At 38.9% G+C, this 13475-nt stretch overlaps 1 protein-coding gene across 3 annotated transcripts in view; it reads right to left on the reverse strand.

The window, feature by feature from the left end:
- The window catches only part of cnsta (consortin, connexin sorting protein a), a 42237-nt gene that overhangs the window by 2613 nt on the left and 26149 nt on the right, over window positions 1-13475 (reverse strand). For all 3 annotated transcript variants that reach the window (XM_028014541.1, XM_028014542.1, XM_028014543.1), the window contains 6 exons: window positions 9148-9229; window positions 6599-6620; window positions 6336-6402; window positions 3681-4219; window positions 2029-2193; window positions 675-828 (listed from right to left, as the gene is read on the reverse strand). In XM_028014541.1, the coding sequence (XP_027870342.1) occupies window positions 675-828; window positions 2029-2193; window positions 3681-4219; window positions 6336-6402; window positions 6599-6620; window positions 9148-9229 (1029 nt within the window). The remainder of the gene's footprint in view (window positions 1-674; window positions 829-2028; window positions 2194-3680; window positions 4220-6335; window positions 6403-6598; window positions 6621-9147; window positions 9230-13475) is intronic.

Genomic DNA, 13475 nt, shown 5'->3' on the forward strand with positions numbered 1-13475 from the left:
TTATTTTTGATATTTAAAATGTCTTCCAGTTCCAGCGATGAATGTTAATCAGAATCTAAAGTTTATTGATCTTTAAGAACCTACTACCTGAAAATTGTCTCAAAACAACAATATTATACTGTAGTTTACCACAATAACAATTTATCATCCAATAAAACAGGTCTAATAAAACCCGTTAAACTGTTGAAATATTGATAAATAGCTGTCTCTGAATTCAATAAGTTATTTGTAAAATTAAATAATATGGAACATCTTTTCACATTGATCAGTTCCTACAGAATTTTGTGATTGTTTTTGTGATTTTTGGCAATGAATATTGCAGATTTTGTTGTGCTAATTTAGAAATATCTTCAATATCTGCACTTATGTACGTTGTTAAAAGTGACTTTTTCTTACTCTCCACATCGATCATGGACTTTAACTTGACTTCAAGTAAGGCAGTGGCAACAGTGGAGCAAAAGGAAGACATACTGCCACCTGCAGGTGGGAGTTAGTCACGTAAACCCAATATTATTGAACATTTTTGCATAAAAACATTTATGCATTAGCACAAAAAAGGCGGGCATTTGTTGATTTTGCAGAATACCAAAGTAACATCTGCTTCCACTTAGTGATAATTCACAATGTTGTTTTCCTTTATTAGTGATTTTAAGGAAATAAATCGAGTAACATACCATGATCATAGGTATCATCAGAAACTTTGAAGCGGACGCGTCTCTTGGCGGTGGGTTTCTCCTGTGTGGGTTCTGGGTCAGCAGACGTAGTCAGGCTGTCCACATACACACTTTGCTTCTTCAAGATGGAGACAAGTCCAGCGGCGGGGGACATCTGAGACGCACCGCAACAGACAAAAAGGTAAGACATTTTACAGCAGAGACGCTACCAGGCATAAACAAAAGAACAGAAAGGATTCCAACTCCTTAAAACTTGATAATTAAATGACTGCATCACACAGCCCGGTTCTGGAATATGGACCTTTTTATGAACCGGACCATCTTCCCTGTGAAACAAGTTATGGCTCACAAGTAAGTGGACTTTGACACCAGAGCATCTCAGTCAGTCCAACTGTGGCTCACATTATGTAATAATGACACCAGTCAACAATTGAAAACCATTTTCAACTCATTTAGAGAACAATGAGAACCTGAGATATTAAACCTTAAACTAGAACAGTAAAAAAAGATGAAATAAAATGTTTTAAAAAGACACATTTTAGTCCTGCACTTTAAGAGTGGTCTCTCTAAATAAAGCAACTGTCTGAAAACGTTAATCTAACTGCGTTACATCTAAAACACATGTTAGGTTAGAGTTAGAAAGTCTGGAATAATTTAAATGCGATTCATTATGTATCCTTGAAAAGGCTAGTTTAGGTCTATTGGCAATGAAAAACATGTTTATTACATGCGCAAAAATCATTGTTGGGTAATGAGTTACTAGTTTCTCCAACCAAACATCTTTGAAAAGCAGAAGTGGAAACATCTGCACAACCAACAAGAATGCAGTAAGTGGTTTCTGAATGGTAAGTCAACCACAAAACACGTTTTTTCTAGCGGTCATTGCACAGCGCATGCAGTGGTAAAACCAGCTGACCAAACAGGATGAAGCTCTGCTTGGGTTGCTAGGTGATGGCCAGAACTCTGCTGGGGTTGCTAGGTAACAGGCTGGACTTCGCTAGTGCCTGCTGATTTGTGACGTTAAATTCAGAAGGTTTTTGAAACATCTAATTTTCCAGACACCAAAAAAAACATGAACTTTTTGCCAAAACCAGCTGGATGGGTTTTTCCTTCAGCACTTGGGCTGTTTTCAGAAGCACTTGAGGTCCAAATGGAATGACAAAAACGTGCAAAATGTGAATTATGTATGACAGGTCCCATCTAAACAAGACGTGTCTTTTACAGGAGGAGGGACAGATCTAGGAAGAACCTTTAAAACATAATAAACTGATAATTTTCACCTCAATCTTCTGCTATGTTTTGAGAGTATCATACTAAATAAAAATAATTTAAAAAATTACAGAAAAACAGTCACCTCCTCCACCGTGATGAGCTTCGCCATTTCGTCCAGGGAAGGAGCTCTCCTGATGAAGTCGTAGTCCTCTTCTTCCTCCCTCTCCTCTGGATATTGTTCTTGCTGCTCCAAATCGGCCTCCTGGGAAGGGAGCGCCTCCTCGCTCAGGCAGCTCTCAGAGTCCTCCTGCATTCATCATGGTAACCTATAGATTTTCTACTTTGCACCATTTTATTCAGATATTTTTTAGCTCTACCTGCTTGTCAGGGCTGAAACGATTAATTAAATTAATCATGATGAATCGATTATTAAAATAATCGTCAACTAGTACTTGATTAACCATTAACTGGAGGATTCAGACTCAAAAAAAAGTTTATTTGTTAAATGAGCAACATAGTAAGAAAGGTAATAATTAAGCCAAAACTGTACAAAAATACCATACATTTTGCATTTAAGATAACCCCATAAATTTGTTCTACCCAGTGTGACTTTGTAGTAAAAACAAAGAAAATCTCCTATTAGGCACATTTTGTTAATCCAATTATTAATTGATTAATTCAGAAAACAATCAACAGATCAGTTCTACACTCTGATGTTAGGTTTATCAGAAAGAGCTGAGCTGGTCACATGTTGATGATATAAGTGCTTTTTAGCTGCAGATGTTTGTTAAATAACCAACCGTTCACTAAAGAAATGCTGTGTTGCTGCATTTTAGTCAATAAAATGTGTATTTTGTTATTGTAATGCATCTTTTAAAGTATTTATAAAATAAAAAAGGCTTAAGTTAAGGTAATTGAGGTAATAACACTACACTGCGAAGAGTTCCACAAACATACTGAAAATAAATTTAATGTAAACAATCAAATGTGAAACTTCGTAGACAAAAACCTGCTGTCTATACCATCGGCAGCCATTAAGGAAAAGATTAAAACCAGAACCACCTACTATTGTCCATAAGATTTTTGTTATGGAAAACATTTATTTTTTCCTCCAAGTTGAAAACATACACCTTAAGCTGTAATTTAGGGCTGAAACGATTCCTCAAGCTGCCTCGAAGCTTCGTTACATTATGTTTTACTATTTAGCGCACTGTGTGATTATTTGTGTTGCGCAGCGCTCTCACTTCCACTTATGAGTTGTTGATGAAAGCTAAGTGTTAGCACCAAAACGTTTTACAAATGTCTTTGTGAGCCTGGCTCTTTATGATTAAATTGAATATAATTTCTATTTTTTGTATAATTTTTCTCCAGGTTAACTTAAAAAGTGAGCTGTTATTGTTACTGTTACTAATGAATGTGATGGAAATTTGTCTAAATAAAAAAATAATTTGAAACTAAAAAAAGGCTTAAATGTAAAATCTGAGGCCTATTGCTTACTTTAACTGAGTTGTTTTAACAGTGCAAATATACTATTATTGACATTCTTACAGTGTTTTACTAAAAGGTTTCTAAAACAGTAATTAGTCTGTAACAACGTCAATAAAAACACCTCAATGATTCATCTCTGGTTTCAGGAGAAATGGTTGCTAGCAGCAGCATAAATCATTTAGGGTGTATATAAAATACAGACACTACGAACACAGCAGGGATCCACACCCTAACCGCACACTAAACTGAAAAGTGCATTAACTTTAGTTTGTTTCATGACCATATATGGAAGAATAAATGATATACCTGAGTGTCCTGGTAAAGGTGTAGCTTCTCGCTGTGCAGCTGCAGTTCTGCCCCACTGACCAGAGTCTCCACTGTGGGAGCTTCCTGACTCAAAAGAGCATCCAGCTCGCTCTGCTTCTCCTCGTCGTCGTCCTCCGTCCCCTCGTCTTCCATCTCCAGAGCCTCTGCTGCCTCCTCCACCTCACTCCCGTCCTCCTCCTTCTCCTCCTCTTCCTCCTCCTTTGCCTCTGCTTCCCGAGCCGGACCTAAATCTTCCTCCAGCTGCTCTGCGGGGCTGGAGCGATCCATTCGCTCAGCTGCGGAGGGGTGCAGCCCGTTTCCCCGAGTTGAAGCGGCGCGCTCTCCCACTCCCTTCACCTCTCTGCCGTCAGCTTGCCTTCGAGTCTGATCGGAACCATAAGACGTCCTCTGTGAGTTTCCATTCGGGGGTTTCCGGTCCGTTTCAGGTGAACTGAGCCTTTTAATCAAATTGTCGGAAAGCACAGGAGGACAGGACGAATCCTCGTCTCTCTGCTCCATCCTTCCTTTAACCTGATGAGCTGCAGGAAAAAACAGGAAAGTTATCCATGTATAAACGCTGACATGCAAACTGCCAGCAAATAATACTGTACTTAAGATAATTTAAAAGGCATATTTTCATATTTCAACAAAACAAATGCTGTAAATATTTGTAAACATAGTGTTCTCCTCTAAAGTTTATTTATTTATATTTAATGTCTGTACACTGTAAACCTGTGAAACAGAGGTAAATTATGCACATACACTGAGGATTTAAATTTTAAACACCTTTGCTACATTTTTAAGAAATGCTCACAGATTCATATTTTTTATTTATTTATTTATTTTCAATTAAAATTTTTTTATTTCCAAACAACATGAAGAAAATGTGTTTCATCTGTTCACAAAGAGTAAAACAATCTTTTACAATCTCTTTTCAGTTCGTTATATTAATCCTGTATAAAAATCCGGTATTCTTTTTTTTGTCTTAGTAAAATGGAAAAAAAGAAGAAATAAAAAACATATTGAAACAACTCTTCAATATAGTAAAACAAATGATTTAAACGGAACAGAGTAAAACTCCTATTTGTTACGGAAACCTAGTGGTCTTGGAATAGGCCACTGGCCTGGTATGATCACCTCACCTGTAGACTAAAAAACAAAGTTTTAAAGAGGCAGTATTATGTATTTTACAGGCATATTATATCAGAATTAAGTAGCTATGTTACATTCAGTTGTAAAATTGCTATATATATCAAATATAACTAAAAATAAATTTGACTTCATATTTGAAATTGGTTTGCTGTCTCTTTAAAAACTTCTGCTCTTTCTGAAACTCCGCCTTCAGGAAGTCATCACAACATGGCTCCTCTGTTAACCCTTTGATTTTCCCAGCTTCACTGAGAAACAGCTTCTATAATGAACTCAGCTGATACACAGTAAAATATTGTGTCAGTGCACTGTAAAACATTTGAAGGTGGTTTAACTTGAAAATGAAAGTCCACCTGCTGAAAACGCAACCTAAGTCAACAAGAAAATTGTTTTGGTTTTTACTCAGAAATTGAAGTTCATCACGTTGATTTAACAACAAGAGACAAGGAGACTAAAAAATGCTTTTTTGAGTTTATTAATCTTGAATTGTGAGTTTTAACTTTATGCTGTAATTTAAACCAAATAATTATTTCAAGGAAATATGGAAGACAAAAAAACTGCCCTCACCTGGTTAAAGAGCCACAATTCTCTATTATTTTCACTCACAATATCAACTTAATAATAATAATTATTACAATTATTGTATCAAATTTCTGTTCAGAAACATTTAGTGTGAACAGGACATTATCCTCAAGCATTAAAATAAACATTTGTCTTAATTAAACACAAGAGTCAGATCAACACAACGCACTTCCATCTCAGGATACAAAAACAGCCGCTAAGCATTCTGGGAAATTGTTCCCACTTCTGTCTTTTTCTTCTTTTAGTTTTTTAAGTGCTAACTTAAAAACTCTAGTTTATTCAACGTTTAAAATAAAAGGTAACACAACTTACTACTGTAAGTTTATCTTTCACAAACTCAAACATTTAGGTTCAAAACCTAAAACTCGCTAAATTTATTTAACTTAAAGAGCAGAAGACAGTAGACACAACTAAATGTGGCTCAAATGTTTTACAGTGTGGCAGGTAAAATAGAGGGAAACCACAAATATCTACGTCTAAACTGTTTGCTAAAAGAATATGGACGACATAAAGGAATATTTTAATAAATATCCTCCGTCCTCTTTTCCATCAGTTTGAACCTCTGACCTCAGGAAGCCATTACAGCCTCACTCTGGCAACTAAGAAAATCTATAAGAAGTGAATTATTCCCAGTGCAGTAACTACTATTCACCAAACTAAATAACTACACTTACCTATGGTATGAAAAGTGATTTATTCTATGCACAAATGGTTGACATTGTGAATGCATGAATGTGATTTATTTTATTATTCACGATGATGCGCTGCTTTGCGTTTCACATAAAGTACATTTATAGTTTCCACTTCTCACAAAATGTGACAAACTCCAAGCCGTATGAACATCTCATGTTAATAAAAAAACCACAAAAAACTACAAAGAATTAAGTATACAAATGAGACGATTCTTAAAATGTAAGCACTTACCTGAGATACATGAAGGGCGGGAAACCCCTCCGCCAAACTGAAGGCTCAAATTGTCCAAAAGAGCAACCTGAACACATATTTACATATTTGTCAAGCTATATTAAAGCATCTAAATGCATTTAATTTTAGAGTCTCTGACAAAACAAAGAAAAGTAGTCTCAAAAATTAATAACTATTAGTAACTTGTGAGGTGGTCAACAGAGACGTGTAACTTTGTGAAACACGTAAAGAGACAGAAACAATGCAAACTGAAAATGTCTTACCTCAGCATCTTGTGTCCTCGGTCTGTAAACGGGAGAGAGAGAGAATCAGAGGGCTGAGCGGACAGAAGGTCCGTCTTGGTTTTAGTGAAAGAAGACGCAGAAGATGTGTGACCCGTCTCTGCTCTCCCAATCTAATATTAGGCTGAACACATTTCCCTGGCTAATAAAACCTGTGTGTGCTGGTTGTGTGTGTGTGTGTGTTCCTAAAATGTGATGGGAGGTCTGGGGACTCACAGTAACATCATGGAGTAAAAAAAGTTTATTTAAACTACTGAAAACAGTTTAAACTACCTGTAACTATATAGAGGCATAAACTGGAGGGAGAGTTTGGATTATAGTGTCTAGAAAGAGTGGAAGTTAAGGAAATGTCCTCTGAAGGTAAGGACATACAACTCGGTCTGTGCGTGCGCGTGTTGGGGTGTGTGTGTGTGTGTGTGTGTGTGTGTGTGTGTGGGGGTGTGTGTGTGTGTGTGTGTGCGTGGGGGTGGGGGTGCGTGCGTGCAAGGGTTTGTGTGTGTGTGTGAAACCTTAGCGGTGCAGAGGCTCAAATGTCTGAAAGTGCAGCAGCAGCAGCAGAGGTCAAGGGACATATGGTTTACCCATCACTTCATTACTCATCACATTTTTGTATTTATGTCACTCAAATAGACTCACATCACATCACAGATTTTACACAACACACAGCTGTGATACGCAGAGGAGCCAAAAAATTTACTTAGGTAAGACTAGAACTACTTTGACATATTTTTACTCAAGTAAAAGTAAAAAGTAGCCATCCAGGAAATTACTCAAGTAAGAATAAAAAAGTATTTGGTAAAAAGTACTGAGTAACTGATCAGAGTATCAATCATTTAATATTAAAAAATTACATCATCAGACAGACCAAAATATGAAGTTAAATGGAAATTTGTGTATTTTAAAGAACAAAAGTAATAAAATCAGGGAAAAGAAAATATTTCCAAATCGTTTTCTTTCAGTAAAAAAAACTTGTGAAACTTTAACAAAAACTGCAGGTGTGTGTCTGTATCTGGTGAATTTCTGGTTAAAACATGATTGTTTTTTATTCAGTGTGAAGAAAATCCAGACATTTTACACAAGTAAGAGTAGAAATACTTCTACATTTTTTAGTCAAGTTAAAGTAAAAAGCCATTTGGTAAAAGGTTAACTCAAGTACTGAGTAGCTGATCAAATTATCAATCATTTAATATTTAAAATTACCATAATCAGATAAACCAAATTTTAACATCAAGCAGAAATGTTGGTATTTTAAGGCTAAAATGACAATATCTTACATTAGTAACGAAAAAAATCAGGTAAAATAAATTTTTTACAAAATCAAATTATGGAACTTTAACAAAAACTGCAGGTGTGTCTTTTTGGTTAAAATATGTTTATTTTTTATTCAGTGGGTGGAGAATCCACAAATTTTACTCAAATAAAACTGCTTAAGCAAAAGTAAAAAGTACAGGGTAGTGAAAATACTCCTAACAAGTTTTTTTGTTTTTTTTCCCAAAAAGTTACTCAAGCAAATGTAATCAAGTAAATGAAAGTTCACTAGTGAATTCTGGTGATCCGGAATAGATGTGTGTCAAAAAACAACATTAACAGCATTAATATTAATTCTGAACTTGTCCAAGATGTTAAACAACTTATTTCTCATAAACAAGATCTACTGTGAAAGTCATCAGTGTCAAAACCTGAATATTATTTCTATTTTTTTTTTCAAGTTATAATGGTGGGTTTAAAGAATAAAAATATTGTTGATTTGTGTTATTTCTGTCATTATTTACAAGAGGCGTCTTGAAATGATTTCCCTTTTCACAAAACTCTTCGATACATCTTCTGCTCATTCTGCAAACTTTACAGTGTTAATAGAGAATATATTAATCTGTGGTGTCCAGACTTTTTACCAAAATTATAAAACTGAATGTGTTTGCAGTAAAAATCTTAGAAAAGTATTTTGTTTTTTATTTTCATGTGATTTGTAGCAAACAATATTTTAAAGAAACACTGTACTGATATATTTATAAAGAATAATCTGTAAATAACTGTAGAAATGAAACATAAGATAACATAAGATAAACATAAGATAAGATAAGATTTATTTGTCATTGTCATCAACAGATTACAACGAGATTGAGACATTTCTTTTTATGTTTTCCTTATAAAAAGAAATGCATATGATTTCCTTTTTTTGATCTAGAATTTTATTTGCTAATTCTTATAAAAGATCAGAATAAGGTCAATATTTTCCTAAAAATACATACTTTACCCAGTTAAGTTAAAGTAAAGCTGCTTTATGTTTATGGTTGTACTCTATAAACAAATAAGATAAAAGAAAAAAGTACATCTTATTAAAAAAAAAAAGAAAAAAACTTTATGTTTACCCAAACTTTTTTATTTACAGAAGATTTATTTATTTATGTGAATCATAAAAAAAAAAATCAATCTGTATCAACTGCTTTTGCTGGCAGGCCAAATTTCTTGCACTTTGGAGAGCCTGACTCAACATTTCATGTAATGCATCCATTAAAAACACGCAGGCTTACCTGGAGTGTGTCTGGCAGATGTGTTTCAGAGAGTCCAGGTGTGTGGCTGCCAGCTCAGGGGACGCTCCTCCACAGTGACTCACTGCGATGGAAAGAGTTCAAATGAAAGTGTGACACTCTAGATTTAACATTTGAGCACATGGTAAGTGATTTGTGGTGAATCAACACTGAACATGTTAATAATGTACTTTGAAAATGATGCTCATATATATATATAAATATATATATATATATATATATATACGTTGTCCGTTATCCTGCAATAGCTAGCCCCGCCCACTTCATCTCAACCCTCCGGGGCTGACTACTGACCAGTTCTCTGTCTAACAGGTCCGGAAAATCTCTAAGACCTGGGTATTACCCTAAAGGAGATCTATAAGAGATAATCTATTCAAACTGGTGTCGAAAGCGATTCGTCTAGCTCTAACTACCTCCAATCCAGAAGTTACGACCCTTTTCAGTTAAGGAACAATCAGCTGAGTAGCCCTCACAGCTGCATAATTCCAATAACCACTCCTGTTAACGGTAGCTCGCTTTCTAAAATATAACTTGCTCTTGGAACCGGCTAGATTAAATTTAGTGACTTGGATGTAAGTCCCTGGGTCATTATTTTATTCTCGCCAAAGGAAATTATGAAGCCTCCTCTTTACTAGAACCATGTACCTTAGTTTTACCTTTATTAAAAGAACTGAAAAATGATTAAATGACTCAATTAATTCCAATGTCCACCAACCTCATTAGAATTTTAGAGTATGAATTTATTAAGCAAGCTTAAGCAGGGATATGTGACATACAAATCAATAATCAATTGTATATAATTCAAGAGCAGTGTAATAAAATCAACATGTATAATCATACCCTACTGTCTCTTTTCCCTAACCTATGTCGCAGATTCTGAGATAGCTTTTTAGGAAGCAAGTTCAACTCATACCCAGTTGGTGGTGGATCTTTGGCAACAGGAACGTCCGAAAACCTTGGTCTGAATCTTTGTCCTTTGTATGGAAAAATCCTCTTTAGAATAGAAGCAAAGTAGAGAGGGCTCAATTACTTTTGAAAACCCAACTCTTTATCCCTCCGGAACCTTTGTCTTTTCTCCAAGTCTGTTGCAATGTTTGGGTTGAGGCAAGACCGACGATCGAATCAGGAACCCGGGTTGGACGATTGGAACTTGTCTCCCTTTGGCGGCACGAAGCTTCAGCTTTTCCCGTGGCTCCAGGGTGTGGTCTGCTGTTGTTTCCTCGATCTGCTTCTTCGTGTTAGCTCTACTTCGGTGCCGCAGACAAAGAACAAGAACTTCTCCTTTTCCGTCTGCTTTTATACAGTTCTCTGCCATGTATGTGTATGGGGAGTGTTAGTTTACGTGGTTTCCTGAACATCTGCTGATCTCACGGAAACCCCCGTCGGCCCCTCCTGTCTGCTGGCTGGGACGGAAAGTCCCGTCCTTTCCTCAGCGTGTTGGTCTTAGCCAACCATACCGCTCCACCCATCCTGTGCGTCTGGCCATCTGTTCAGAACTGCTTGCGACAGCAGGAACTCACAAGTTCCCCTTCTCCTTTTTCCCCTTTTCCTTTTAACATTAAAAACTATGTGCTTTTCTCTGATTAACTTTTAAACACAGTCAAATATTAAAAACTATGTGCTGATTTCCATTAAGCATTAATCATAAGCATTAATCACCTCTTTCACTTATTATAAATCATCAAACCTTAATCATTACTTACACACAGTCATTTTACCTATTGTATTCATACATGTCCAACTTAATCATTATCAAAACACTCAATCATTATAATCAAAACACAAGATTGCTTTATTTCCGTCAGGCCTTCATGCACCTTGTTCTGCGTGTACCTGGATAGATCTCAAACCCCCTACCAGTTTTCTTGACACCCCCTCCTTGAGATCGGACAGTGCTTCGCAGAAAACACAAAGTCCTAAGTCAAAAGAGGTCAAGTCCATCACCGCAATCAGCAGTCAAGATGTCCTGTTCGTAGCAGGCAACCGGAGATGATGATGGTGTCCAGGTATCCACAACCTCATACTCCGTCAGATTGGACGGCGGAGAAATCCAGCACTCGGCGTCTAACTGGGGAGGAAGTGGAGATCCGGCTGATCCAGGAGGGCTGATGTCCTCCAGTGAAGACTGCAGAAGCGAAGACAGATCCATCTCAGAGTCAGGCAGTGTCGGTGGGTTGTTACAGTATCCCTCCAACTCAGCCAGTAGATCCTGAAAATCCATATTGGTCGACGGCGGATCAGGTGACGGAGATGACGCAAAGAGGGTGTCTTCTGTCTGGCACGCGTGGTGAGATGAACTGAGAATCTCAGTTTGGGTACCTTTTCTGTTAGTCGCATTGCTGGTTTGGCATCCGACATCGATAAACATATCCGGAGACATGGGACACGCGGGTGGAAGGTACTCGCCTACTGCCACAACTCGTCCATCGAGAAGGTGTAGAGTTGGCAGGCATTGTCGAGTAAGCTGGTGTTCCCATAACTTCTGAATCACGGGCAGCAGAAGTCCCGTGTGCATTGGAGATGCTGTGAAGTCGTCGTCTTCTTGGCCAAAGGCAGAGGTCCACACGATTTTGTGCACCCGTTCCAGGGATCGAGATGTGGAAGCCGCTATGTAAGGCAAATCTCCTGGCCCTGTGGCGCAGAGAATTGCCGTTACATCTGTGATACGGCTGCTCACGCAACTGTGACACCAGCGGGAGGACGATGCAACCCAAATGAATCCATAGGATTCTGCGGCGATCCCACATCCCACACAGCAGGTTGGTGCCTGAGGAGAAACAGCAACCTAGGTAACTTCACGATTAGGGGTTTCGGATTAATAATAACACAACGAATATGCAAAAGCGAAAGCGGAGAGAGTAGCTGGTTTAAGCTTGTGTGCCTGCTTGGGCTGCCAGCCAGGGAGAATTGATCACAGGAACCGGAATGTCATGCTCTGGAGCTGGTTCGCCCAGATCATAGACATGAGCTGAGTCATGGAATATTGCAGCATAGGTCATCATCCATATAACGATGGCTAGGTCTGAGGTCTCCTGAAGCCAGTAGAGGACCACCAAGATCCCCCAAACCGTTGCCCAAAGAGCCAGAAATATCCACTTTTGCAGCCATATGCGCCTGCTTCGACCTTTGATGGACAAGGCTTGGCGCGCTAAGTAGACGAGGATAGATACTGCGAAGAGCCCCTCTAGAATAGCTGTGAGGATCTTAAGTGGGGCGGTTCGAGTGGCTTGACGGCCCCCAAGGACCAGCTCCAGTATCAGGGCTGTGGTATCGGTAACAAGCCATAGGCAAACCACAACGCCCCTACGCCAGTTGATGCGGGTACGGCCCATCAGGTAACAAGCGAAGAGGGATGAAGCTAACCCCCATTTCTGGAGGATGATGGGTCGTAGGATAAGCTTGACATATCCTTGTAGCGCAGCGAAGATCCTCATAGGATGTCCCCTGGGCCAGGAACCAGTGTGGCAGTAGAGTACCCAGGCCAGGGTAACCCCTAAGTGCTCAAGGGTACTCACTTGAATTGGTGCAAAAAGTGAGTTGGGGTTCGATGTGTTGGTTGAAGAGTTAGCTTCCATGATGTCCAATGGTGGTTCTTTTGGTTCCGGTGTTGTCGGCAGCGGCGGTGAAGGTTGAATGGTTCGTAGGCACACGAGAGCTCTCTCTTATGCAGAAGCAGGCTCCTCCTTCGGGGGGAGGGGTTGGTACTCCCCCTTTTTGCAATGACAAAGTGCTTTCAGCCACACCTCCAGGACAACTTTGCCGACGATTAAAGCCACGGCCACTCCCAGTAGGCCCAAGATGTACGGCCACAGCATACTCAGCGCACTCAGCAGCCATTGCTCAACAATGTGGAGGCCTCCGTCCACTACACTAGCAACCTCCTCGACAACCTCGGTGAGTGCGGTCACGATGGTTGCACCCATGGTTTCATACCAGAAACAGTCGTGTTTGTCCGCTCCTTCGCCACATTTCTGCCAAATCTCCTTAGAGATTGTGCAGGTGAGATTGGAATACAGAAGATTAGGTCCAATCCAGTCAAACCCGGGGTCTACTGTCCCATCACACAGACTCTTTCGGAAAGCATGTCCTTCGGCGATGGCTATAAGGGGATTTGGGATGAACGGGACGGGAAGGCCAAGAATACTCTTGCGCTTCTGCAGATGATATCCCAGAATGGCGTCTGCGCAGGTCCCTCCGCTCACTATTGCCCTCCGCCATGTACCATTGATTTTGCGCCAAGTAGCTTCAGAAGAGTGAGTGTCATACTCGTCGGCATAATGTTGTTTGCAGTAGTTCTCCCAACCCCGGAC

The sequence above is a fragment of the Xiphophorus couchianus genome, chromosome 4, assembly GCF_001444195.1.
Source record: "Xiphophorus couchianus chromosome 4, X_couchianus-1.0, whole genome shotgun sequence".
NCBI classification, from domain to species: Eukaryota; Metazoa; Chordata; class Actinopteri; order Cyprinodontiformes; family Poeciliidae; genus Xiphophorus; species Xiphophorus couchianus.